This window comes from Gasterosteus aculeatus, chromosome 1 (genome assembly GCF_964276395.1).
Source record: "Gasterosteus aculeatus chromosome 1, fGasAcu3.hap1.1, whole genome shotgun sequence".
In the NCBI taxonomy this organism is placed as follows: domain Eukaryota; kingdom Metazoa; phylum Chordata; class Actinopteri; order Perciformes; family Gasterosteidae; genus Gasterosteus; species Gasterosteus aculeatus.
The window spans coordinates 27,393,732-27,418,925 of NC_135688.1; the positions used below are offsets into that span (position 1 = coordinate 27,393,732).

The 25,194-nt window shown below is 50.3% G+C and overlaps 1 protein-coding gene across 1 annotated transcript; it reads left to right on the forward strand.

Annotated features, from left to right (window-relative positions):
* On the forward strand, positions 1 to 24,259 carry ptgfrnb (prostaglandin F2 receptor inhibitor b). The gene is made up of 15 exons (XM_040182662.2): positions 1 to 532; positions 3,511 to 3,623; positions 4,036 to 4,294; positions 6,534 to 6,941; positions 8,147 to 8,551; positions 12,881 to 13,027; positions 13,118 to 13,278; positions 13,355 to 13,475; positions 13,886 to 14,105; positions 14,202 to 14,389; positions 16,113 to 16,232; positions 21,895 to 22,081; positions 22,169 to 22,287; positions 22,390 to 22,440; positions 22,760 to 24,259. Exons 1-15 carry the CDS (start codon positions 481 to 483, stop codon positions 22,870 to 22,872), a joined length of 2,664 nt encoding a protein of 887 aa, XP_040038596.2. The 5' UTR covers positions 1 to 480; the 3' UTR covers positions 22,873 to 24,259.
* Positions 24,260 to 25,194: the final 935 nt, after the last annotated feature.

The window sequence follows — 25,194 nt, forward strand, 5'->3', positions numbered from 1 at the left end:
ACATCGGAGGTGATTCAACAGTGACGGGTCGTAAAGAATAACATGCGCACTGTAAACCTTGAGACCGATCGATACGGGACTCTCTCTTCTCTCCACCTGGGACCTCCCCGCTCCTCCTGCGGCCCGACACCTAACTTCCGGCCGCCCCCCCTCGTCCTCCTCCTGCGCCCGTTGAACCGGTTCAGTGTCAGCAGCGTGTGTGAACCGTGTAAACACTGCCGTCGGGATTTTCATATTCTGGATCAGTGTGCACGTCAGCGCGCGCGCGCGCGTGTGTGTGTGTGTGTGTGTGTGTGTGTTCGCGCGCGCGCGCGTTTTGCTCTGCGGCTCCGCCCGGCGTGCGGTGCGGGGACTCGCTGCTCGAATCTGAAGAGTTTTATTGGATTGACCGTCAGCGGCGGGAGAGGACCGGCGTAACACCGCACGGGACAAAGAAAACCCGGGGGGGACATTAAGGAGAAATACGAGATAAAGGGAGGAATGAAAATGGATATTAGTGTCGTGACGCTCGTCTTTGGGCTGTTAATGTTCGGTAAGAAACGTTTCTTTGCTTCTCTGTTCATAGCTAAATAACTCGTGTGATACGTGTCGGCGGTCCCCCGCGAGGAGAAGCCAACGTTAAACCGTGTCTAGGAATCTGTCGATTCAACGTTTCGTTGTTTGTGGTCAAACGTAAACGCCATGAAAATGATCAAATGAACAGTGTGTCGCATCTACGTGATCTAATGATCATTTCGGCACGAATCACATCCACCGAGCAGCGCTTAATTTAAATAAAATGTCAACATTTTGAACTGGTTAACGTTGCTAGCTGCTGCCATCCGCCCGCTATTTTAATGGAAGAAGTTTAGCGGTGCACCAAGCGAACAGGTTAAAAAAGTTCAGATTTAAGTAAATGATAAGTGGAATTCGGCGTGTGTGTTCATGCCGAATTGGAGACTGAATCCAAGACATTGAGAAAAAACAATAGACTGTGTTGTCAGCGATGTAACGATGTAACGTCAAGCAAAAAAATCTAAATCGGCATGTTATCGAACGGGGTTTGGCCCGATTCTCTCTCACTGGCAGGGTCCTGTGTTACCCACCTTCTCAAGTGTCAGAAAACGCTACACGATTGAATTTAACCGCTGTAAGGAAGTCATTTCGACGAGTGACAACATATTCTGAGAGCCAAAGGCTACATCAAACACCAGCACGTCATCAGAAACATCATTGGGGAGAAAACGTTACAAAATGCTGTTAATAAAAATGGTAAACCTCCGGTGTTGGATGGTCCTGTTGTGGGGAAATAATGCTTGAACACACAATTGTTAAGGAGAGGAAATGGCCAAAGTTGAAGTGTTTCCTCCCCATCAATCTCGCTCCTCCTCATCCTCCCAGTACCCAACTGGTCATCCATGTATTATCCTACATTGTGTGACCGGCTCTGACAGGGTCCCATTAGTCCCCATTAGCCTGCGTGGGAGTCAAAACTGCGCTGGCCCTCACCAATGACCCCGATCATTCGCCTCTCAGTCACACCGGAGTCAAACCAGTCCAGCTAATCATCCGACCGGTTTGCAGCAAAGGGCCGTGCTTCGTTATACGAGCTGGTTTACGCCACTGGGACCAACCAAGGCTTGGCCAAACCAAACCAGACCAGACCAGACCAGACCAGACCGGGGCCTCCGAAAATACGGAAGTGGCCACATGTTGAGAGCGTGACACTGGGTGCCAGCGGGGTGGGAGGGAAGGCCTGCGCTTAAATTAGTGCTGCGTAAGATTATCAAATGTCGCAAACACTCCTGTGGTGTGTGTGTGTGTGTGTGTGTGTGTGTGTGTGTGTGTGTTCTGACAGGTTGCAGGGCATAAAGTGGTCACAAATGGCTTCCCTCTGTTAACCTCCAGTTGTTGCAAACCTGATCGACGACCTCAGGCAGCTGCTGCCACCTTTTTGTTTCATGTGGCAACTATTGACATTAACGTATGTACCTTCGGCGGGCGTAAGCCTCTCCCGGCTTTGAAAAGCTCGCCCACCGCTGCCGCTTGCACATCGATCATGCAGCCTGCTTCTATCATGCACAAATCTCGCACTCCACGATTTTCGCCGTTTGTGTGTGAGAAATATTTCATGACCGGCGGGTCGGTCCAAGACAGCTGCTCGAATAAAAGGAAAGTAAGTTTCTGAAGGTCGAGGAAGGGGGGGGGGGTGTTTTTTGTAGCGTTTGGAGAATTTTGAGGCAGAAATATGCATACATTGTTGGAGCTAGATACTGTATCTACATACTGTATCGACACACAACCTGATGACAGATGGGGACCAGCGAGCGTGACCCCGGCTGACAGACAGGTCAGAGGATCTGTTTGTTAAGCAAAGCCCTTTAAAGGAGTTTAAACGCCGTCTGATGCAGCGCGTCCAACTGGCACGAAGGATTAAAGAAGAAAGACATGATATTTTGATTGGTGCGCTTTAGCAAGCAAACCTTTACGACCTTTGGAGGGATCCAGCGGGTCCCCCCCCCCTCCTTGTTTTCGGTCTTTGTGCTAAGCTAACTGACGTCTGGCTGTAGCTGCACGTGGACCAAACAGACGTGGAGGTCCTCCTCCCATGGGATAACCAGATTCCTGACTTTATTATTTAACTTTCTGGTATGTGTGTGGTGTGTGTGTGTGTGTGTGTGTGTGCACTATTCCTTCCAGCAGAGACCGGCAGGCTGCAAACCACAAGTCTCGGCATCATCGTCTCCGCTCTGGTTGAGTGATGCATTTCTCTGTGCGTTCGTTGCTTCCCTTCCTCCCCGCTGGCGTTTGAGCGAACGCCTTGGCCATAATTGGCTTCGCGCGTGTCGCGTACGTGCGTCGTGGTGGAATCCAAATTGCCTCCTCGATGAGCAGAGGTAGTCAAAGACCGACAGGGGTGGAGCGCTCGGTGGGGTTTACCGTGGTGCGTATTTCACCGTGACTCCTTGCTTACTAAAGCAGAAGCGAGATCGGCCCAGAAAGCCCCCCCCCCCCTCGGCAGGCATCCCGTCCGCGTAACACCGGGCCGGCTGCCAAACCCTCAAGTATTGATGCCCCCTCTCAAGTATTGATGGACCTTACAGGCACAGGACTTGTTTGCGAGGCCCTTCTTGTTTCTTTTTTATAAACTAGAGCGGATCCAGTTTTCTGGGGAAGGAGAGATGTTTTTCCTCTTTTTTTCTTTTTTTTTTACATTTTGAAGAAAATTAGAATAATCCCTCGGGCTGTTTTGCACCGGCTGCCATATTCCACCAACCGGGGAGCGTCCTGTCACTCGGCGGTGCTGCTCGGTGCTCCTCTCCGCTGGAATGTCAAGAGTTACACGCTCTATTAATGCAAAGCAGGTGGCTCGTTACAAACTGAACGCCACCAGGAAGCAAACCACAGCGTCGCTCTTCCGTCGCGGGGGACCTCCATCGCTGTTGTATTATTAATCATGGGGGTTGCTTCCAACAGAGAATACGTCACTTTATCTCAAACTCAAAAACATCCTCTCTCCGTCCCCGAAAGGTGGGGGCTCGGCCCGGGTGGTGACGGTGCCTCCCGGTCCGTTGATCCGGGTGGAGGGTCAGCCCGTCTCCATCCGATGTGATGTCACCGACTACAGCGGACCTCGCGAGCAGGTGAGTGAGACACCCCCCCACCCCCGTCAGATCCCGCCCAGGTCTCCCAGAATCCCTCACGATTAGGGAGCAGTTCAGACGTGACCGTGGCATGTTTTTAATATTGTGGAGGGAGCTCCGTGGGGATCATGAAAAAGTTAAACCCTACTCCAAACGGTTGTATTAAACATTCACCAAAAGGATCAGGGATGTTGGTATTGGGGCGGGAGATCTGACCGAGTGCTTCTGATTTATTCTCTTCTCTCACGGAGAATGAAGAAACATTATAAAGTCTTCGCCCTCCAGAGAGACTTAAGGAGACATAACGAGCTGATATTTAGGGGCAAAGGGCATTTTGATCCTCAACACATGGCAGTTGACATGGTGATGACTACCCCCCCCCCCCCCCCCCGCCCCCCCTTCTGCCCCGCAGGACTTTGAGTGGATGACGGCCAGGGAGGCCACCGGCTCGAGGGTAAGGATCATCTCCTCCTTCGACCCCAGCTACTCCGACCCGTCGTTCAGCAAGCGCGTGGCGTCCGGCGACATCTCGGTGGTGCGTCTCCAGGACAACGAGGTGGAGCTGAAGGTAGCGGAGGTGAAGGCGACGGACGGCGGCTACTACTGGTGTCTAACGCCGAGCACCGACTCCACCATGAGTGGCAACTACGACGCCCGGGTCCAGCTCACTGGTGTGTGTCTGTCTGTCTGTGTGTGTGTGTGTGTGTGTGCGTGCGTGTGTGTGTGTGTGTGCGCATACACTCACTCTGAGGCAGGTTATGTAAGAAACAAGTGGGCCGCGGCTCGATGAGGGTTTGAGAACTTCCTCTCGGGCTAATTTAAATTGATGGAGCAAACTGCAGATTATCTTGCGCTGCCTCCGGTATCTTCCCGGGCCTCCGCTGCCCCGCTGTCCCCTCGGAGGAAGACTGCGAGTCTCCCGGGACACGTCCCCCAGTTCCCCTCGACAGCGGGGGTTTCTATCTGCGTACTTTTACGCACGTGTTGCATTAGTCTATACCGACAACATCTGACCTGTAGTTTATGGTCTCCAAACCAGCTGAAAAGGGTTGCTCAAGCTTTGCTTCTGTGATTTAAAGGGATCCGAACTACTCGGCTGGTGGATGAAGTGAAAAGTGTGGTACACACAGTACAACCGAGTGTAAGAGCCGATTTATGATGTGTGTCAGGATCTAATTGATGGGCAGGTCGGCCTATATAGTTTTTGACGCTGGGTAGCGTCATGTTACCGCTCCAGGTGGATGTATGTAAAACGTGTGATAAGAAGAAGAAGTTGGCAAATAAATGGACTCGTTTGCATCTTAACACAAAGGCTACAGGACTCTCATCCATCCCTCATGAGGCAACAGCAGCACGTCAATTAGCTTTTCCTGGTAAAATGCCTCAGTGGCTTAAAGCGTTGGCTTAGCTTCTACACCGAGGGTTCAAGAGGTTAAACCATGGAGTTATGAGTTGATGATTGCCTGCTTAATCCACGCGAGTGGAAGGTAAATAAGTACTGTCGCGGTTAGCGGTTCCTTCTGAGCACCAAAGTCTCAAAACCGACACGCTAGTTTATTCACCAGTAAATGTCTTGTGCGTCTGTAAATTACCTACATTTTTATCGGCCATCCAACGTTGAGCGCAGGTTATTTTTTCTTTTCTCTCCCACCGGACGTGAACATGGCATGGATGTAACTCCCACAATGCAAAGCTTCGTACTCGCTCCCAGCCATCTGCCGCTTCCTGGAACCATTTGTAACACGGCCAGAAATAGCTTTGAACAACGATTATTCACCATTTGTGAAAAGTCTGTTGGGATGAAACCTCGCTGCAAAGACTTTACAGCCACGCGTGCGTTACAATCGCGTGTTTTTATATGTCGATTAAATATCACGCTAAAAGTCACTTCGGCATATGTGGACATGTTCGCTCCCCCTCCCTGCTGCGGAGGTGAAGCTCATTCTTTGGATGCATTTGCTGACTCATCCAGCGCTCCCGATTGCGTCACAACAAGTGAAGGAACAAAGCGGCGGTAAGACGGCGCTGTGTCAAGACCTGCTCACAGTGTGGAATGTCCCATTGAGCTCCCTCCAAATCTACCTGGGACGTTCTCCAGGACGAAGAAGCGAGAGTGAAGGAGGGTTTGGTGTGTTGACGTTGAGCCTTTTCCGCGCACGCTCCCCTGGGTGTGTTCATCAAAGGCGAAGCTTATCTGGAGCTGCCTGTGTGTTTAATTCCGCCTCACGCAATGACCTTGAGACCGTCGGACCGTATTCAAAGGAATAGTGAGCCATTATTATTTATGACTGTTACTCTGAAATTGAAGTCTCTTTTGAGCTTATTTCATTCTTTGAGTAGATGTAATTCCGTGTTAACATGAACCTCCCCGGCTCATTTCCTCCCTGCTCACTAAGCCCCCCTCCGCCTCCGCCCCCTCACAACTTACCTTGATTATGCTTCCAGAGTCTTTGCCTTTTTCGTTTTTTTGGCTAGTTTTCTCCCCGCAAACCAGCGTAGTTTTGAAAGATGAATGCAGTAAACAGAATCTCTGAATATGCCTCCAGTGGCAGACGCTGAAGAAAATGCAAATACGCCGAAGATGAATTTAAAAGCAAGGAAACAGAGGAAGTGCGCAACAAACGCCCATTTTTTTAATGAGCGAGAGGTTTCATGTGCACTAAACTCTAAAAGGTTTCACAAAGAGTAGATTCAACCAACTTTTAACCTCATTTGTACTCCGATGAACCTGCGCATAGCTGCTTTTTACGGTCTGCCGTATCCATCTGTATAGAGCGATGGATGTATATTTATTTATCTGGTCTCCTCTGAGTGAGCTTCCGGCTTCTTGTCTGACATTTGTATTCAGCGGCGCCGTCGCTGTCATTCCTGTGTTCCTAAAGTGTCTGTTTTGCTCCTTTTCCCCGTCAGTCATCCCCAACACCCTGCGGGTCTCCCCCTTGACCCCGCCCCCAGCGGTCTCGGAAGGAAGTGACCTCACGCTCTCCTGCAACGTCACCCGGGAGCTCAGCCACGCCACCTACCTGTCCGTCACCTGGTCGGTGAAGAGGGGGGCGACGTCGGAGGACATTCTGACGCTCGGCCCCCAGGGGGACGTGGTCACGGGGGCGAAGTACGCCCGGCGCTACGCCGACGGAGGCATCCGATTGGTTCCCGGGAGGAACGGGTTGTTTGAGTTGGTGATCACCAAAGTGACGACCTCTGACGACGGAGTTTACGAATGCAACGGGACGGAGTGGACGCATGACAACAGGGGGAAGTGGACAAAGATCGTGGCGAGCACAAGAGAGATGGGGACGGTGGCCGTCACTCCCACAGGTGAGAGACGCTGCAAAACAACCGAGTCGGCACTTTCAGGACTGAGTAGGGTGAGCAGCGTCGACACCGGCGATTCAACGCGGATACTTGTACTGGACTTCTGGTCATTTATTGTGTTATTCTTTCAAGGCAACACTGATACTCTTATTGTGAAGGGCTCGTTCAGCAGGAATAATGAAAGTACAGTTACTGGGAAACCAATAAATCTAAAAAATCATCAAGGTGGTTTTAGGTTGTAAAGAGAGCGGTGGCGTATTTAGTGTCAAAGTCCGTACTTCCTTCTTTGAGTCGTATCTCAAATGTGAGCGAGCAGACGTGAGCTGCACACAGTCGTCGGACGCCGCGGCTCACAATGTTCTCACAGAGGTTCGTCCTTCACAGCGATTACGTGAGATCTTATGGATCGATGCTCTGAACCTCAGTTCGTCAGTTTCCGTTTGTTGGGTATGGAGGACAACGAATGGTGAGGAAAGAGAGAGAGAGAGCGAGTGTAGGAGGGGGTGGTGGGGGTCGAGGGGTCGGGGGGACGTGGGAGAGTTCCCTCCCTGTTGTGTGGCTGTCTTTTATTTTAATGGCATCCTCTCGTCCGTGAGACTTTTCCCTCTCGCTGCCTCGCTCTCTCAGGATGCTCGTGACCCTCGCTGTCTCATTGTGTCCCCCGGCCTCCCTCGCTCCCCCCCCCGACCCCGCTGTCTCTCTTTCATTGTGGTTGCTGTGGTCACCGTATCTCATATCTTTCTGGGCCACCATATCCTCTTTTAAGTGCTGGAGAAACACCAAGTGGTTTGTAATGAAACCAGAGCGGAGCGACACACACGCACACAGGTCTCCATTGTGTGTCTGTCACTTTGTATTGACTTTCCGACTTGAGTAAAGAAGGATGAGAGAAGTCAAACAGAGTTGGCTGTGTGTCTTTTGTCCCTCTCCAGACACCATACGGAGGCCTACGGTTGTTACCGGAGACGTGTTGAAGATGCACTTTGCTCTTCAGCAGCAAGTTCTTGTGGGGGGCCTTGGGAAAACAAACCAGTCTGGTCTAACTCTTGACACTTTGCTTTGTCTTTTAAGATCCCATTATATCTCTCTCTCCCTTTGCGTGTGACCTTCATGTTCAGCGGTGAAGGAGGCTTCAGTTCACCTTCAGTAACGGCTTAAAAGTGCAGTCTCAGGCTAATATCAGGATCCTCCGTCTCTCCCCTCTCAAGGTCAATCCCTCAGCGTGAAGGCGTCCTCCTCCTCGCCCCCGCTCCTCTCCCCCGGCGAGACGCTGACCCTGCTCTGCTCCGTCGCCGCCGACAACCTGCCCGCCCTCGCCCTGGAGGTGGCCTGGCTGGCCGACGGGCGCGACGTGGTCACCATGGATCGCAGCGGGGTGGTGATCCACAACGCCTCCGCCGGTGGAAGCAGAGCGCCGGCCAGCCTGGAGCGCACGGACGCCGGGGAGTACCGGCTGGGTGTGAGGGGGGTGAGCGGGGAGGACGCGGGGGCGTACGCCTGCCGCGTCCGGGCCTTCGTCGACAAGGGGGGAAGGAGCTCCGGAGGAGGAGGGAGGTGGCTCCTGGCGGCGGAGAAGACGTCCGGCGCCGTGGCGGTGAAGGTGGCGCAGACCAGTGAGTGTTGTGTTTGACTGATTAGTCGTGTGTGTGTGTGTGCGTGTGCGGTAAAGATGCTGATCCAGATGCCATGAAGAGAAGCAGTGAATGAATTACTGGCATGGTGGGTGGTTTCCTCTCTCCCGCCTCTTCTGAGTTTACATCATGTTGTCAGGGATGGAGTTAGTTTGTTCGTTTTGCTCCATATAATGTAAATTAGGATGCTCATTCCCCACTTAGTTCTTTGTATTCTCTTTGATTTTTCTAGAGTAGGATACGGACGTGACGATCATAACTGATTAACACCTTGATTTACGAGCAGCTGATCCCAGACAAACCACAACGTCTGTATGAAGCAGTTCTACAGGAAGCTCTTTGCTACAGATCCTGAAAAAAAAGAAGAAGCTGTCATTGACATATTTTGTCGATTTAAAAAAAAAAAAAAAAAAGGGAGAAAAAAAAGGGGCGTTTGGTTTAAGAACCCACTGTAGCTCCACAAGGCAAGTAGGGTTAGCGTGTGCCTGTGTCAATCATGTGACCAACGAGCGCTACTTTTCTTTGCGATGGGAGATGCGTTGATATCTTTTTAATCTATTCAATAAAATCGAAGTCCAGTTTATCGTGAAGTCAGTCCTCCAAAATTGATCTGAAAGCCATTTCTGATGACAGAAATGGACTTTAATGAATAAATTAACGCTCGTTACATAATCTCTCTGAGTTCAGCAGCACTACTTCATCTTATGCTTTTGGAAATTCCCAGCAAGGATTTTGGCAGATTGACTCTCTAAAAGTTTAACGTTGAGCTCAAGTGTCCCTTTACTGGAAGGAAGTGAGTGTGACACTTAATTTAAAGTTGTACAAACATCGTACATACAAAATAACAGGAAAGACACAACTTGTGGACAAAAAGCCCCGTGTCCTTATTTGGATTAATCCTCGGTGGTTTGAGAATCAAATGCTTTTTTTAATGAGTCCATTTTGCTTTGGTGTCTCTTGGCACTAACGTTGGGATTTCAGTTCAATGAAAGCCTCCCCGGGCCTTTCCCTCTAATGAGTTTCCAATGGACGTCCAACACGTGACGTCAAACTAAAAATATGACTCATGCAAATATTTATTGGACTTTTATAAGTGTCTTATTGTTCGAGTGTGGTGAATGATTCATCCACTTTTATTTAAAGATTAAAATCCTGTTACGAGTTATCTGCTGTAAACCTGTTGCCGTGGTAATGTATTGATAAGTATTTGAGGGATTCCTTTGAATTCCATTCAGTCAAACTAATAAACGGGGATCTTTGCGGGTAGGACACCGCCGTACATCTCCTCGCTGTGATGTCACTTCCCCTCTCGCTGACTAAAGTTCCGAAACCCAGAAAGACCACTGAAGGTTGATGGTGTTTTACATCAAAGGGGCTTCTGCTTCCGCCTTCCAGGGCCCGTGTGTGTCTGTGTGATGTGAGGATGTTTTATATTTGAGTGCAAAGCTTTCATTCGCCAAAGTTAATCCATAAAAATGCAAATTTGCTTTGTCAATGGAAGCAAATGTTTTTCGCGCCCCACTGGATTCTCTTTCCCTCGATAAAGCCGATTGGTGGCCGTCGTATTTCCTCTATGAGGTTTCTGCTTTACTGTAACTCTCTGTGTGACGATACAGCTCAGAAGTCGCCGGAGAAATAGAAAAACTCTCGTCAGTACCGATCCAAAAACCTGGGAGGGGGGACTCTTGGGAGATAAACACAGTTGTTGTGTTTCACCCCCACAGCTGATTTTATCCACTTTGTTAACAAAGTTGCTGTCCATTCATTGGTATTGAATAACCAGATGTGGTTTGGAGTGTTTTCTGGATGCTAAGACGCGAGCTTCCTGCACGTTGCGTCAACAGGAGCCTTCAGTTAAAACAACAACAAGCGTGCAGAAGATTCCTGCAGCCCCCAGGACCCGGGTTACATTTAGAAATATCGTTAGCGGGAGGGCACAGCTGAAATATCCATGAGCGCCATCCACAACTCTGTGTGTGTGTGAGAGGCGTACATGCTACACACACATGCATCAAACAGTGTGTGTCCCACATACTGAGGCGGTTCTCGCTGGTAAAACTCCCACATTTTTGCCTCTGGGTATAAATTCTTCTGTACTACACACACACACCACGAGAGCAACGTTTCTAATTGACTTCAGCTCATATTTTTCATCTTCATTCTCCTTGAATATGAGCTTAAACTTTGTGTGTGAGTGTGTTGTCGACCAGTCGGTTCCCATTCCATTGATGGGGGGGGGGGGGGGGGGGGGCTCGAGGTTGCCCACTCTTCCCACGATGCCTCGCTGCGAGCGTAGCCGACCAGGATGCACAAAAAGAGCAGGAGAACTTGTTTGGAGCTCCCCGCGGCGGGAAGAAACACACGGGCCGTTGAATGGGTGTAATTTCGCTCGGCCGTGGCTACACATCCCTTGTGTTTGTGTTGTGTCAGCTGTGCTACTTAACTTAAAAAAAAAAAAAAAGCACTGCTTATATTTTAGTTCATAGCTTTCGGAATATTTATGAATCCGAATGTATTGGAGGCTGTGTGAAGGCTGATGCTATTTTCAACCTTTCTCATCTATTTTTTGAGTATTTATTATATAGCCTTTACACACACAACATATATGTGTGTGTGTGTGTGTGTGTGTGTGTGTGTGTGTGTGTGTAATACACAATAAAGCTAGAGAAGCGTGACAATTATCTTTTTCACACGTGACTTGTGTGTGTTATGATGATTGGCCCAATGTGGTTAAATGGGCTCTTGGAACTTCTGCTTCTTCCTAATAACCCTTTTTGATAGTTCAAAAAAGGAGTAATTGGTAGATTAAATCACCGGTGAAAAGACAACAAATGAGATGCAAGATGAATGTCACCGTTCTCCTGCATGCAAACGGACGCAGCGCCTCGAGCTTCTTAAAGTGAACAGCGTGCAGATGAAAGCGGTTTGTTGTGTTATTGACATTGACCCATTTCTTTCCTCACTCTGCCTCCCCGAGCCGCACACTAATAGAGCCTCTTCTTGTTTTTAAAGCCTGTTTTTACTCCACTTCTGCTCCGCTGAACCCCTCGGAGAACCGAAAGGCCGCAAGAGTCCGACTCGGTTGAAAGGACACGACACAAGGTCGGCGGCTTCGCTGACTTTTTGACCCGGGAGGTTTTCCTTCTCTCCTTTTCTTCAATCTCTTCTGGATTTATGACAAACCGCGCTTTAACAATTCCTTTTGTTTCACACAACCAATCCAACGGCTGGCGCTCTACCACACCATATTGCACGCGCACAACGACAGAATCTGAAGGAATCTCTGATGTAGATAACTTCTGTCAGTATCGAATCCAGAATCATTTGTTGTCCTTAATTACAACACAACAAAGGATTTATGTTGAAGGTGTTTACATGTGCTTTTCCTTGGAAATATAACGCTGCGTTTTACTCTTGGTTTGCAACATTTGCTGTGTTCAATAAGAGCGTAGAGCTGACGAGCTGCGTCTCAAAAAGGCAACATTTCAGTGAGAAAGCGTGTTGATGGAAGTGAAGACATTCACTTCCATCAAAGTGTGTGCGTGCGGTTGTGTGTGTGTGTGTGTGTGTGTGTGTGTGTGAGTTTCACAGCAGATGGTGACGGTCCATGAGCTGGTGTGTGTGTGTGTGTGTCCAAATTACATCACGCAGACCCTCATCCTTTGCCAATAGGACACAGCTTGTATTTATAGCATTTTTGCCGTGTGTGTGTGTGTGTGTGTGTGTGTGTGTGTGTGTGTGTGTGTGTGTGCGCGCATGTTTCGTGTCAGTGACTTGGAAATCTGTCAGTCGGGCAGGTGGAAATCTTTTTGTGTGTTTCTTGTTTGTTGAGGCGTAAATGTGAAACCTGGATGTCTGACTGAGAGGACCACCGTCTCTCACACACACAGGGACACACACACACACACACACACCTCATCTCACGCTGCAGACAGTTTTCTTTCAGGTCTATTTCTGTTGTCCGGCTCTTTCACTCACCTTCCGGAACCACCAGTCTTACTCCGGCCGACGGGGTGAAACCGCCCGTAGAAAGCTGAGCCGTAAAGCGGTTCCTCTTTGGCGGTTCGATCCCCGTCTTTTCAGCAGCAGTCGTTTGGTCCCACAAAGGTTTCTGATTGGGCTTTTGTGACATTCTTTAGGCCCGGTGTTTAGTTCTCGGTGGGTTTGTTGCTCTTGAAAAGCCTGCACCCCCCCCCCCCCCTCATTGGGATTGTGTTTCTCTGATCTCCAGCTGCACGTTAACAGGCTTTTCATTCGCTGTAAGCTGCTACGTGTCGCCTTCTTTAATTCCACGTTCCTTTTTCTCCCCAGAGCCGAGCTTCACGGTCACCCTGGAAGCCGTCCTCAAACCCCAGATGACGGCTGAACCCACGGAGCTGGCGTGTCACGTGACCAACATCACCCATCTCCCCCTCGAAGGCCGACTAGGCGTCACCTGGGAGCACACCCCGCTCCCTGGTAGGTTTAAAAAAATATATATATATATATAAACCCTCTCAAGACCTGAACCCCTCTTCAGCGTCTCCCGTCCCATCCCCCCCCCCCCAGGTGCCGGCAGCGACCCTCAGACCTCCCAGCCCGTCGGCTCCCTGGACGGCCGTGGCAACCTGTTGCCGGCAGCGATGTACTCCGACCGGCTGCGGAGCGGCGAGATCTCTCTGACCAGAGTGCAGCCCGACACGTTCAAGCTGCGCTTCCTCCGCACTCAGGTGAACATTGCGGCCAGCGGTGCGCTCTGCCCCCGGGGGGGGAGGCGACGGTTGTGACGTTGTTCGCTGTCCGCAGGAGGTCGACATGGGGCAGTACGGGTGCAGCGTGGCGGCTTGGAGCGCGAACAGCCAGGGGGACGCGGCGAAGACCGCCGAGCACCAGAGCGCACCGCTGGCCGTGCGATGGGTCACCGCACGTGAGGAGACTTGATTTTGCTTATTACATCTTTGGGGACTTTGGGGATGAGAAATGATGACTTTTCTCTCACGGGAAAATCCACAATTACTTCATAGAGCTGCTTTTGGGGGGAAATTCCTCAGCATCGACCGGCATTTATGACTAATGAAACTCTCCTCCTCGGGCACAGTGACCCTGCTGTTGAGTTTTATGAATACGCTCTGATGTCTACATATCAGCTCCCGCCTTCACGATGAAATCAATCCAACATAACAACAGACCCCTTGTCGCACACTTAAGCTCCCTTTGAGTCCCGCTCGCTGAGTTTAGCTAATGGAGAAGTTCATGGTGTACTGGCTCATGACTTAACCCCCCTCCAGACTCCCTGGTGGGCTGAATGATGCTGACGGTCACTGACGTCCTTCTCAGGTCCCACTCTGAACGTCGTGGCCAAACGCGTCCGGGAGGCCTCGGTGGGCGGAGCCACCTTTGAGATGAGCTGCGCCGTGGCCACCGTGAACCTCGGGGAGGCGGGCTACTCGGTGCTCGTCCAATCGCAGGACAGCTTGGAGGGCAGCGTGAGGACCATCATGACCCTCAGTCCCGACAACGTGCTGCAGCACGGAGGAGCCACGGACCCCACCAGGAGGTACTCGCTTCTATTCCTACACCCACGCGTGGGAACCTTTCACTGGCGCATTATTATTTTTTTTAAATGTACTGTTCTCTCCCTCCCTCCGCCCAGGGACGGCCTGGTTCTGACCAAGTTCGGCCCGGCGGAGTTTCGGTTTCGCCTGGCCGGCGTGCAGCTGTCCGACAGAGGTTTCTACTGGTGTGACATCACCGCGTGGACCAAGCAGCAGGCGGGACAAACCTGGACCAGAGCCACCAGCGCCGAGTCCAACAAAGTCAAGATCGACTTCCAGGAGAACGGTGGGTCCACTGTGTGCGCTGCGTGCGAGTTGCTCACACACACACACACACACACACCCTTCGACCACAGTGATGACACACTCCAATAATGTACTGAAATAAAGAACACACACACACCTTAAGCCCACTGATGCCCACAAAAGCCACTGGCCTACTTAACTTTCTTTGATCTGACTGGTAAGTGGGAGGAGGAACAGGAGCGTCAGAGAGGAGGAGGAAGAAGAAGAGGAGGAATTTAGATGGGGACGAGAAATGGTAAGGGGGGCAAAAGGTAAAGTTAGTGAAGGAAAAAGGCGACTGGGAGGAAACTGGGATTGTTGGGGAAGAACAGGGTGAAAGAGCGGGAAGAAATGGAAGAGCAGTGATGTACCGCTTCAAAGTAAAAGTTAAAGCGCTTCACAATAAAAGTTTTAGAAGCAGAAAATATCAAACCGGTAGTAACACGATCGCAACAAAGGAGCCAAAATAATCTTTATGTAGCTTGGCCTTTAAAATCCCACAGCACAGCGTTTTCAACCGTCGGAATGCGGTTTGAAGGCAGAAACTGTCGAGAGAAAGAGAGACGGACTCTTCACTCCCTCTCTGGGGAGGCATCAGCCCCTCAGCATTGCTTTCTCCCCCTCTCTCACTCTCTCTCTCTCTCTCTCTCTTCTATCACTTTTTGTTTTTGCCTCCCTCGTTCTGTCTTCCGTCCTTTTCACTCTCTCTCCCCCACTGCCTTCCTTTACCTCTCTCGCCCCTCCCTCCCTCTCTGGGACATCTTCAAAGTGAAGCCCTTTGGCCAATCAGCCATCTGCAGAGAGCTGCGCCGCTGCTTCCCCTTTCTTTCTCTGTGTGTGTGTGTGTGTGTGTGTGTGTGTCTGCACGCGTGTGTGTAATCCTTCGATTGTCCAAGTGTGTGCATCCAAGTCGAACGTTTCGAGTGGATCCCGCACAGGGCAACATGCGCGCACAGACACACACACACAGCTTGAACACTTTGTGTGTGTGTGTGTCTGTGTGTGTGTGTGCATTTGATCGCATCCACCAACTGCCTCTCAAGCTTCCAGCTGCTTCTTGAATGTTTCAGACGTGTTTTGGCGTTTCTGCCTCTGTGGGAGTCTTTTCTCCGACGCCTCTATCTGGAAAATGGAAATCTAAAGTGTCACCGACACGTTTATGGTTAAATAATTCAGCCTATATATATATATATATATATATATATAATATATGTGTGTAGGAATCTTGATTGATGACTACTGAACGGCTCGTCTGAAAATCCTTCTTAACTTGTGCTCTATTGCTTTTGAATCCCACGTTTTTAAGGTGAAATTATACATTTTTACAAGCTGAATGTGATTTTTGTTCATCCTGTGAGTTATTCTTTAATCTCCAACTTCACCGCTGTGATTCAAATCCTCGGTTTACATAAACCATTTCCACTTGTTTAAAACGGTGACTGAAATTGTCGGTTAAATATTTTTCACCATGTTCATGCTACTGTTCATGGTGCAGATTGTTTGCACGGGACAGCGGAGTCATTTCCACTCTGGGGGAGAACTTTTTGTGTGATCCCAAAGGGAAGGAACCACAACACGCCGGCAGCTTTCACGCTTGCACGCGAACCCGTCTGGACGTCCCGGCGGCTGTTTCACAGGCCGCTGAGCACGCGGCGATCAGACGTTGGTTTGATGCGAGTGGATCTCCTCTGATGTTCCTCTGCCGCTGTGTTCTGGTGTTGCAGGCCCGTCCTTCGCCGTCGCCCTCCAGTCGGACACCACCATCGTGTATCCGTGGGAGACGGCCAAGATGGAGTGCTCGCTGAGCGTCTCCGGCTCCTCGCCGAAGACCGGCGCGCACGCAGGTAAACCCGCCTTCTCACCCGCACTCGGAGATCGGCTGCTTTCTCCCTCTTTTTGTTTTTCTCGGCTTCTTCTCCGGAGTATTTTAAGAAGCACGCTCGGCGTTCTTCACCCGCCAACCTGTCAGCAGCTCTGCTAACAGCAATGACGGCTTCTGCATTTCAAATGGTTGCAAAGATGAAATAGACTCTCGCTCTGATTTAACACGCGCATAAACACAGCCTTCAAAATGTCTTCAGTTCGTTACTTTGTTCTGTAGATTGTAATAACAACTCCATCGTCTTAAAGAAAGAAAGAAAGCAAGAACCATGGTGTCACATCAGGAAGTAAAGACTGATGCACTGAGCTCATATTTCCTTTTTTAATCTTTTTTTTTTTTTGTACCGCTACACTTACTCTACACATTTATTATTAGAAAAACAACCCACAACTAGTTCTTCTTCCCATCCATCTTCCTCATCTTTTAACTTGTAGCATGACGTCATGGACGCCTCCTCCCTCGTGTCACCGTCTCTCCCACGTCTCCTGCTCTCGATCGTTCTTTTAAGACGCAGTGAGCAGGTGGAAACGCATCGCCGAGCTCTTCCGTTGTGTGGGAATCGTTTCTCAAACACGGAGACGGAGCCGGCAGTTTCCTCCGGTGCTTTAACCGTGTTTCTTCACACCTTCACGGGAGCGCATGCACACGAGGCATGTGATGTAGTGTTCGCTGTGAGGTGCAAAGAAACACAAGTTTCTTTCCGGGTAAAAATGTCCCGTTGGATGCGAGAGTGAGACAGTGGACAGTTGTCGGTGGGACTATCTTTGAAGAAAGTGTCTTTAAAGTCGCCCCAGTGAGGCCTGCGCTTCATAACCGGGCACGTTGTGTTGTGAAAGACGTCTTGCTGTTGAATTTTTTAAACAGATTGTTGGGGCAGATGTATAAAAACATAGAAAGAAGCATTGACAATAAATACGAGGCTAGAGACAAACTACTACCTGCCACGCAGGTGACCGGCCGGCCGGCGGGTATCGAGTGACGTTTGTCCACAAAGGCGCGGCGCTTCCTCGGGGCCTCTTACTCACGCCGAAACCGTGTGTGTGTGTGTGTGTGTTGTTTGAAAGTTTTGTTAATGAATTACCAGCCCACCTTGTTGTTGCTCATTGTTGTGACGCAGTAAGACATGAAGGGAACATCAGGCTCTTACACACACTGTTACTCAACCTTGTGCGTGCGTGTGTGTGTGTGTGACACATTCCTGAGGAATGGCTGAGCTTCTCCTAATCTCCTGTTGGAGCTTGTTTTTATGATGGGCAATGTGAGACACCGTCGCGAGTCACGCCCGCCACGGCCTTCGGAAACCAGGCTTCGCCGCGCCTGCGCGCGAGTCAGAGGCCCCCGAGGAAGCGCTGCGCCTTTTGTGGACAAACGTCACTCGATAACCCGCCGGCCGGGGGGTCACCTGCGTGGCGCTCGCACGCCGTCGGGTACTTCGAGGCACCCTGCCGTCTTTTCTTGTTTAGTCATCGGTGCCTTAATCACGGTGCGCGTGTGTGTGTGCGCGTGTGTGCGCGTTTCAGACCTTTGCTTGAGCCCCGATGAAAGAGACTTAACTTGACGTGTAATCTGGACGTTACCCGGCGTGTCTCAGCAGTGCGTTTGTGAGAAGCTGCTGTACGTTGAGTCGGTTCTGGCGAGATGACATCACCATTAGAGATTTTTTCACGTCCTTTTTGAAGCTACCAAGCTGTGCTGTGCTTTTTTTTTTTTTTTTTTTCCCGCTCTGAATTCTTTTGTTGAAGTAACTGCAGACGACTCCGATCCTCTGGAGAAAATCCAGCTTTGTACTTGTTCACGTGTTCACACAGGCGCTTCTTTCCGGACGGGAAAATAAGGCGCAATTGTCAAGAGACTATCCCAGATGATTTAATTTAGATTGTGCATAAAGACAATGGTTTTAAAGTGACTAATCAGTGGAACTGTTCCTTGGAAAGGATCTCTAAAGGAAAGGTGGGTCTGTCTACACGCTAAAAACCAGACCAACAAGGACCAGAAAATAATCACTTTCCAAGAAGCCAAAAAACAATCCCACCCCGCTCTTGTAGCTCGCTGCTTCGGGGGTTTTACGGCACGTTTAACTTTGTGTTTCCAGCTGCAGCGGGCAGATGTGTTCAGTAAACCTCCTGCTCGCTACCTGCCCGCCCGTGAACGGCAGATGGGTAACGCTAGCGGGTGGCTGCTGAACACAGTGAGACTTTCCACGCAGGAGTCGGGCGTTTTTTGTCGGGCGACCACAAAGAAGACTCCAGATGGACGACGCGGTTGAACCCGATTGGCTCGAAGCGGAAAGACTTCCGTCAGTTATTTTTGTGGCGTCACTTCAAATGGAATGAACACAGGATTCCGGCGCGTTTACCCAACACCTGGCAACCTGAAGCTGTAGTTAAATATAACTGTGTGGTAACTTTAATGACACATCCTTCTCTCCTCTTTTGGCTCCTCTTCTCGTCGTATCCTCCTCTTCTCCCTTCCTCCCTCCCTCCCTCCCTCCCTCGCACCAAATTACCCAGCTGTCTTTGCAGGGCCGACGGGCAGCCGTTAATTAGCCAATCTCACGCTCCGTTAGCCGGTCGGGGAGACGGAACGAGGGAGAGGAAGGAAAGGGGGAGAGAAGGTGGGAGTGAAGGGGGGGGGGGGGGGGCGGGGAAGTTATGTAGAGGGAACTAAACAGATTGTCAAAGTGAGCAAGAGTGGAGGAGAGTGAAAAGAGGAGGCTGTCAATGGAGGACGAGTGGCTCGGGTACAGCGTGCAAAGTTTCCCAACGAGAGGAGGAGGAATGGGAAGAGCTGTTGAAGGGGGGGGGGCGGGGGGGGGGGATGGACAGTGGTGAGGCGATGAGAGCAGGAAGATGAAATGGTTCTCACTCCATTAACCGTTTCCGGTGATCCAGTGCTCTTATTTTAATGGTTCTAATGGTTCCAGTCGGAGCCACCGGTGCTCCCAGTCCACGAAGCAGCTTCTATTAGAGCGGAGTGGCAGCGCGAGAAATGCTGATTAGGCCTCTTTTTTTTGTCGAGAATCCGAAAGCTCTCTGTGCAAAACATCCAATTAGCTTTTATGTTATTTATGTTCCGGGTCCATTCTCTCGCTATTAGTTCATTTGTTTTCTTTCTAGCGTTTTCTGGCCTCCAGCCGTCTGCGACGAATCAAAACTACCGCTTCTTTTTTTTTTTGTGGTGTTCCGCTGAAGCGAGAGGAGAGCCTTCGACTGAAAACATCAAACGCCGACGTTTATCGGCGAAGGAAACTGGAGCAAATGGTGGCGATCGGGAACATGAAAGAGGCTAGAAGAGAAGAGAAGACAGTAAAGCGCAAATTGAAAACAGGATTGAGCGGCAGAGCGCTGCCATCATCTTCACTCCATTAGGTCCTCCAGTTAAACAGGAATGGCAGCGAACATGCAAACTCCTCCAAAATGCCAGATTTCAATGGGGTCAGACTTCAGTTTTAAAGTTTAAAAGCAACTCTTCTGTGCCAAACACCCAGGACAGACTATGGTTGATTGTTAAACTATAGAGAACTATAGTTTTGTTTTTGACTTTTTTGTTGCTATGGTTCCCGTTAGCTTCCGCTGATGCTTACGCGCGTAATGATTGGTGTGTAAGATTCTTAACGAGAGTGAAACTGGTCCACGACTCCAAAATAGAGCTCCGCGCTAGCTAATATGTACACGTAATGAGTGCAACACATGTATTCAGAAGGCGCCTGCGTGTTCAACACGGCAAAACATCAAGCGCAATGTTCCTTCGTTAGCTGGAGGTCTTATTAAGCATTCAGGCAGCAAGACGGCGACTTTGCTTCCCAGCGACTTTGTTTCTGCGCGGCTAAGTGGTGTTTTTATAGTGTTTAGTATTCCTCTCCACCAGGGCTGTCCTGCTTTATGGGGCAGAGAACACACACAGTTTCATTAGAAGCTCTGCTGGTAATTGTGTGTGTGTGTTATGCAGATGCATGGTCTCTCCTCGGGGGATTAATCCAGAGAAATCCAATCAGACTTTCTTCATTTCCACAGACAGCCATTTTAGTTTTATTAGCCCAGACAAGGGCCAGATATTCTATCAGACATGTACAGCAGCTCTTCCTCGGCCGTCCCATCGCCTGGTTCCTGGGAGTCTGAGGGTTCATAGAGTGGTGGCGGGGGGGGGCAAACAGCTGCCGTGGGGGGGGGGAAGAATGAAGAAAATAATCGCAGTCCCCCCCCCAAGAACAACGAAAGTAAAGGATGATGGGAGCGATGGCAGAGGCCTTCTAATTATAGCGGCGTTCCTGAAGTACAAGCGTTGTCTCTGAAAACAAGCCGCCAGAGTTCATGCGCCACTCCCGGAATTATGCAAAAACGCGTCTTTGAACATTTCGCGGCGGCGTCAGACTAACCTGCAGTTACATCGGTACCTTCTCTTCTTACTGGCAGCTTTACAGGAACGAAGGCACAGACTATGTATACAGTCATCAGTCATCGCAAGGAAATGGAATGTAAATGTGTTGCACGCGCACAATTATTAGTCATTTTGAGTTCGTCCTCTTAAGGAGCTTGAATGCACCCGAAGGTAGCACCAGAAACATCTGGATTCCTTCTGCACAGTCTTGAGTCCCCTGATTTAAATCGGGAAGTTCTCCGAGGGCGATCGATGTGAAGAGACCACGGGACACCGGAGCGAACCGAGGCCGGCGATCCCGCCGCCGCCACTGAGTTATACTGATGTAGCGCTTGAATATTAAAACCATTAGGGAAGAGAAATTGAGATGTGATTCATTACTCCGCTGTGGGTGAGTTCTCCCCTGTTCATTAAACCCCCTTCTTCTTCCTCACTTCTCTCCTCCTTTCCTCGCTCTTCTCACCATCATTGTTTTTCATCATCGTTTGTCTTTTTTCCCCCCTCGTCGTCTTTATTTTTTTTCATATTTATTCTCTATTTGTCTCGTAAATGTCAGAGGATGACTCAGGCTGTGTGTGTGTGTGTGTGTGTGTGTGTGTGTGTGTGTGTGTGGGAGGTACAGTGCTAATAGTCCCTCTCCCTGACAGACTAATGACTAGTTTGTGCTTGTCTCTCTCTCTCTCTCTCTCTCTCTCTCTCTCTCTCTCTCTCTCTCTCCACACGTTATCTTGGAAATAATTAGCTTTCTCGCCCCCATTCCAAAGATTACATCTATTATCACAATTTCTCTCTCGTCCCTGGTGCCTTTCTTTTGTCATCGCTATCCTCCTTTTATCTGTCACATGTCCCGTCCCTTCTTTTCTTTTTTCTATTCATCCTCTCGGATGGAGACGGAACAACAGCCGTGGTTGTGTTCTTAAATGGCCGTGATAACGGAGCTGTTTTTTTTCTTCATCATCCAATGATAACGCTCTGTCCTCCCGAATCCCGCGTTGCAAAAAGTACAGTAACACACTGGTATGTGTGCATACCGGAGGTAAAGGGCAGCTGAGGCCTGTCTGTGTGTTCAATGAAAACATGGTGATAAATCCAGCTCAGTTAAACAGTAACTGAGGCTACGGTAAATACCAGCTCGGCGCCTTCAAGACCTGAACGTTTCTCCTCTTCCGCGGTGATGTCATGTGTCTCTCCCTAATGCAGCGATCAAACAAACGTTTCCCTCCCATCCCTCCCCCCCTCCCTCTCAGACGACCTGGCGTACGAGGTGCGCTGGTTCTTCACGCGGCTGCGCGGCGGCGAGACGACCACGCAGGTGGCCAGCGTCGACCGCTTCGGCGTCGTCAGGAAAGACGCCCGCAACTCGTCCAGCGACGTATCGGTGGAGCGCAAAGACGCGCACGCCTACACGCTGAACATCCACGGCACTCAGGACAGGTGAGTGGGCTGATTGGCGGCGGGGGCGGGGGCCCCTCCGGCGGGCACGGCCGCGGTCTGACTGCCCTTGTGCTCTGTGGTCCCCAGTGACAGCGGCGAGTACCACTGCGTTGCCACGCCCTGGTACCTGTCGGCCTCCACGGGCGCCTGGACTCAAGCCGGGGAGCTGACGTCGTCCCGGGTCTTCCTCACGGTCCGGTTCGCTGGTGAGGCCGGCGCTTCATTGACGGGGGGAGAACGCCGGTTGTTTTTGTGATGTCCCGTTAATCAACCGGCCGGTGTGTCTCTCTCTCTCTCTCCTCCTGCAGTGTGGGAGTCCCTGAAGCTGCCTCTGCTATATGGAGTAGGGGCCTCAATAGGTAACCGTGATGCAGGGTGTTTACTTACACGACGCTCGACTTTCGGCAACCGAAAAGGTTTTAGCATCAGATTTCAGTCGAGAGATACGTGTCAACGTGAGTTCTTCTCTGCTCGTCCGGCTCACTGTCAGCTGACGGGCGACTGACGGGTGCACAGTGGGATTAAATAAGACAACGAGACAAGTGAATCCACTTGAAATGTCCCCAGCTGCTGACGCTCTGAGAGGCATCGGGAGATTTAATCTACTCTTAAGTAACAGTGTGTTCATTTGACCGAGCGCTGTGGGGTTAACGCGGCGTCTCCTCCCCTCTCCCCCAGGTGTGGGCCTCTTCTCGCTGGTCCTGGGTCTGGTCTGCGCCCAATGCTGCTGCCGCAACACCACCCACACGCCGCGCTCGCGCAACAATCTGATGGACCTGGAGATGGACTGACAAACACTTTCCCCGGCTCCCGCCCCCTGCAGCGCTCACAGGAAACCCCCGGCACACAGCAGGCACGCGCCCACGGACCATTTGTGGGACAGCCAGCTGTTTCCGTGCGACGGGCGTTGGGAGTAACTCCCGCCGTCCATTCGGGGTTTCCTCGGCGCTGCAGCGGCGGAGCAGGGGGAGGGACTTGCACACCGGTGGGACTTTACTTTCTGTGAAGGTCCATTGCTATAGTAACTAAGACAGTATACAAGAAGCTCCGAGCGAGTGACATTTCAGGGGGGGAGTGGGGGGGTGACTAGGCTTCCGAGGGGATGAATGACCACTAGGGACACATGCAGCGCCCCGGCTGGACTACTTTTTGGGGGGTTTTCCTCCGATGAAGCAGATTGAAGGGCGTGCCAGCAGACCCCGCGGAACTGAACGCAAAGTAGAGTCTTTTTTTTATTTGCAGAGCCCGCTGCTGGGGGCCGGCGATGTGTGCACCCGAGTGCTTCCCCCCTCGACAGGTACGGCCCGGACTACTCCTCCCCCCCCCCCCCCCCCCCCCCCCACCTCTAGTTTTTTGCAAATTTAAGAGTTTTAAAAATGAGAGACATTTTGAAACTGTACTAGGAAATATGCTGTGTGTGCGTGTGTGTGTGCGCGTGTGTGTGTGTGTGTGTGTGAGGAACTGTGCGTCGTGCCAACGTTCGATCCAAACGAGGCGCGCTGGCCTCCCGTCGTCAGATCAGCACAGCAACTCAAGAGCAGCGACGGCGAGCACCCTTCTTTTATAGATATTCAGAAATGTATCCTGCTGTTATTTTAGTGTGTGTGTGTGTGTGTCAGTGCTACCGTGTGCGGGACAAAGAGTTGCATGTACTGTTTTATGACCTCGCAAGCCTTTTTTAAAGTCTCATGACACCCCCCGTATTAACAGGTAAACCGTGCATGTTTCCCAGTTTTAAACGTTTTGCAAGGTGTCTGTGGTTCGTCCCCCCAGACGGATGAAACGTCTCGTTGGCCAGTTTCTGTCCCGACAGACCCGTTTGTAAGAAGAGGGGTACTTTAGGTATTTTAAGCAACTATGCGAACTTGGTGAGCTTCATGGGGCTGTGGTCAGGCCGCCGCGCAGAGCTTGAACCGTTATCCAACCACAGCAGGAGGCCCAGGTGTGTGTGTGCGTGTGTGTGTGGTTGTGTGCGTGAGACAGAGCAGTGCTCAGATTGTGTTTCAGCACCATCATTAACAGCAGGTGAGTGGACTCTCCACAATCACATCTTCACGTGCCACTATAAACTTTCTCCAGTGTGCTTTTTGTTTTCTCATTTTATTGCAGCCAGTATGAGGAATCGTGTTTTTTTTTTTATTCTTTTTTTTTTTTAATAAATAGATTTGTATGATGTAGGCATTTTGGTTGTGCCTTTTTGTTCGTGTGGCAATGAGTTGCCAACAAGGTTTCATCCCTGTTGAATCATCGCTGGAGCCGATTAATACCGGTGGCGGCCTTAAGGACATTTGTCGGTGGATTCATTCGGATTAAGACCTCCACCACTGAAGACCGAAGCCATTCAAATCCAGTCAACTCCAAGAATCTAATCTGCGTTTTTGAATAATTCCACGATCGCTGCGCTCGCTTTTTGTCAGATGGAGCTCTCTGATTTATTCTGATTATTCCCATTCATTTGTCAATTAAAGTCATTGGTGGCCGTTTCCTATGATCACGCTGCTTCCCCGTGTTTAGCTTCGTGGTCGCAGTAACACCTGCGGACATTCAGCCCACATTCGCTGCGGATTTCATCTTCTTCCTCCACAGGATTCGCTGTGCGACTTCTGACAAATGTGGGCCAATTTGGAATTTTTTTTTCTTTGCCGTCTCCGGGCAACCCATCAATCAGGTTTTCCTGCGCTTGCAAACATCGGGAAAAAAAGAATACTTGAAAAACTTCTATCAGAATAAATGTTTTCTAATTGGACGTTGGGCTGCAGCCGATATCTCCTCTTCCCTCCGTGTCTTTAATACTATGTCACCCGTCCCCTTGTTAGTCTTAAGGGATTTATTTTCTGTCTGTTTTTAAGTCTCTCTCTCGCTTCCCGGCGCCACATCGTCCCTCTTTCACTCTTCATTAGAAATGCAGATGAGCAGAAACCTCAGTCGAGCTCTTAGGTTTTTAATTTTTTTTACACCTCTTAAACAACAATTCTCTCTCTCTCTCTCTCCGTCTCTCGCTCGCTCTCTCTCTCTCCCTATGACTGTTTTCTCTCATCTCCACATGAGATGGAGATGAGAGAAAAGAAAGATCCATGACTCTGGTTTGTGGCTTTTCTAACTCTCACTCCCTC

Coding starts and splice junctions, on each gene's coding strand:
- ptgfrnb (XM_040182662.2), top strand. CDS start 481: ATGAAAATGGATATTAGTGTCGTGACGCTCGTCTTTGGGCTGTTAATG. Junction 13,028..13,117: donor GGAGCACACCCCGCTCCCTG/GTAGGTTTAAAA, acceptor CCCCCCCCCCAG/GTGCCGGCAGCGACCCTCAG. Junction 14,106..14,201: donor GCCACGGACCCCACCAGGAG/GTACTCGCTTCT, acceptor CCCTCCGCCCAG/GGACGGCCTGGTTCTGACCA.